The sequence below is a fragment of the Stegastes partitus genome, unplaced genomic scaffold, assembly GCF_000690725.1.
Source record: "Stegastes partitus isolate 25-593 unplaced genomic scaffold, Stegastes_partitus-1.0.2 Scaffold1267, whole genome shotgun sequence".
Lineage (NCBI taxonomy): Eukaryota > Metazoa > Chordata > Actinopteri > Pomacentridae > Stegastes > Stegastes partitus.
The window spans coordinates 195,000-197,788 of record NW_007578998.1 but is presented as its reverse complement, the minus strand read 5'-3'; the positions used below and the strand labels follow the sequence as shown (position 1 = coordinate 197,788).

Below are 2,789 nucleotides of genomic sequence, written 5' to 3'. Positions count from 1 at the left end.
CATTTTAAGCCTTTTGGTATAAAAATGAATCTGTGTTCCTGAACCTATTTCACTCCTAAAATGCATAAAATTTGGAGACAATGTCATAACAAACATTTCTGACAATGATAATTAAAAAAGAAAAATTAAATCTTTCTTGTCCATTTTAAGTTGTTTCAAAGAAAAAAAAAACTTTGTTGAATATTTGTAGTTAAAAATAATTTAAAAGTCTAAATGTGCGCGTATCCCGATAACAGCAGAATTAAACAAACAAAAGATTTTCATCAGGATTTTTGTTTTTATTCCAAAATGTGTCCTGGTTCTAAATACTGATTATCAGGCTCCTTGAAAACTAATAATTGGTACCGTCCCTGAAACATATAATAATAATAATAATAATAATCCTGTATATTTTAGCTAATGCTAGCCTCTGGAGCTTTTCTTGCTTTAACTTAAACACTTTAAACCTTTATTCAGCTGATAGTTACACATTTCTGACGCATTATGACTTCAAAGACCAGTGAAATAACTCAGCTTCTGCTTCATTTTGACCAAACGCTGCGGTTATTGTTGTCTTTGACTTTTATCAGCCACTTCTGTTGTGTTCTGTGGAATAAGCCTAAATTATTTAATTAACCAGGTTAACTTTANGCAGGACGAAGCTCGAAGCCCAGAAGCTTTTGTTCCTTTCAGTTCACGCTGTGAAGTTTTTGCTGCGTATGAAGAAGGTTTGGGGCTTTTAGAGCAACTGTTATTTTAGTTTTTTTATTTTTCCTGAACATTTTCACGTCCAGCTCCTGAAACGTCTCCGTGACAGTAAACTGTTTGGGTTGAAGCAGGACGTTTGCTTTTCTGACGTTTTTTGAACCCAAAATGAATCGATTGATGCAGAAACGTGGAAATGATCATAAATATAAATAAACAATCAACTGAGCTGATGTTTATTAATAATAATACGTCTGCTGGTTCCATCATCAGGACGTGTTTAAACGTATTTATCGATTAATTAACGGAGGAAATCATTAACGAAGTAATCAACGGAGCTCCAGTTATCAGGAAATTTGAGTTATAGATTAAAAATAAACGTATTTATGACTTTAAAGGACCAGTACACACGAGTTAAAGTTCATTGTCATCCCTTTACGTTCACGTTTTCAGACGTTTTATGAACCAGTCGTCAGGTAGTGAGAAAACACCTGACAGGTGAATCAGCAGCAACAATAATGATCATGTTCAGCTCTGAGACACACGGAGACTTTATTCAGACTTTAATATGTTTATGGTGAATATCTTCTGCTTTCTTTCCTCCTTTATGACAATAAACTGAATAACTGTGGATTGTTGCTACAACAGGACATTTGTCATTTTGAACATTTTCTGACATTTTTTGGTCCAACAACGAACCAATTAATGAGGAAAATACTCAATTAATTAACTAGCAATACAAGCAGTGATTGGTTTCAGCTCTGATTATGAGAGAATGTGAGTTATGGAGAAAAATGAATGTGTTTAAGGCTCTGAAGGGAATAAAAAGCAGCCGTGGGGGATTCCAGTTGAATACAAAGCTCTGATCCTCCAGTTTCAGCTTCTTAAATGTGAATATTTCTAGTTTCCTTCCTCCTCCACGACAATAAACCGGATATATTTGGGCTACGGACAAAACAAGACACTTGAGGACATTAGTTTGGAAAAGTTTTCACTGTTTTCTGACGTTTTTTGGCTCAACAACGAACCAGTTAATGAGGAAAATACTCGATAGATGAATCAGCAATAAAAGCAAGAATTAGTTTCAGCTCTAATTATGAGAGAATTTGAGTTATGGAGAAAAATTAATGCGTTTATGGCTCTAATGGGAATAAAAACAGACTTTAGGAAGCAGAATCCTCCAGTTTCAGCTTCTTAAATGTGAATATTTTCTGCTTTCTTTCCTCCTTTATGATCATTAACTAAAATATTTTGGGTTACGGATAAAACCAGACATTTCAAGACGTCGTTTTGGATGTTTTTGGAGTGGAGATCTCCAGAGGCGATAGAAAGCAGCGGTGGGGATTTCCAGGCTGTCCAGGTGAATAGAAGCGAGCGGAGGGAGGATCAGAGAGACGCTGAGGGGAGGCGGATGGAGGCTGTGATGAGGCTTTCTTTCTGTTTTCTCTCACAGGGAAAGTGTTTTCACTAACGAAGCGTGCGTCGCTGATTTATTGGCGCCGAGGCCGTCGGGTCGGTTCCAGTCGTGACCTGATCTCCTTTAACTCGCGTTGATTCATTAAAACACGTTTTACCTTCAGTGTTCAGAAAACTCCATCATGTCAGCTGCTGTCATAAGAAATAAATCACTGCTGGAGAACACATTTAAAACTGTACACTGTAAAAAGAAATAGATTTAAAAAATAATAATAATGAATGAAAAATCTGGCAGCAAGAAGTTTTTTTTCAATTACTAAAGACATTATTAAAATATTTCCTTTTTATTTAATACAATAAAGTGTTCATCTGTGAATATATTTCTGCATTAACAGACACAGAAGCACTGGTTCTGTCATTTTACAGATTTGTTTGTTAAATTTGCAGATTTTATGGAGTTTTTATAACAGAAATGTTGAATTAACGTGTTTTCATCAGTTTATTAAATCTATCAGCTTTGGTAATTTATCATTTTTATATTTATTTTATTTTTATATTATATTATTATATTTATATTTTTAGCTGATTTAAATCCTGTAAAACTCCCTCCTACACGTTGTAGAAGGATGAAGAAATTAAGAATTAAAAATACAGAGTTTTTACAATTTTTCCTTTTTTTTTTTTTTTTT

The 2,789-nt window shown here is 34.1% G+C and overlaps 1 protein-coding gene across 1 annotated transcript in view; it reads left to right on the top strand.

The window, feature by feature from the left end:
* The window catches only part of wt1a (WT1 transcription factor a), a 37,398-nt gene that overhangs the window by 6,869 nt on the left and 27,740 nt on the right, over positions 1–2,789 (top strand). The window contains exon 3 of the mRNA XM_008297987.1: positions 457–499. Within this exon, the coding sequence (XP_008296209.1) occupies positions 457–499 (43 nt within the window). The remainder of the gene's footprint in view (positions 1–456; positions 500–2,789) is intronic.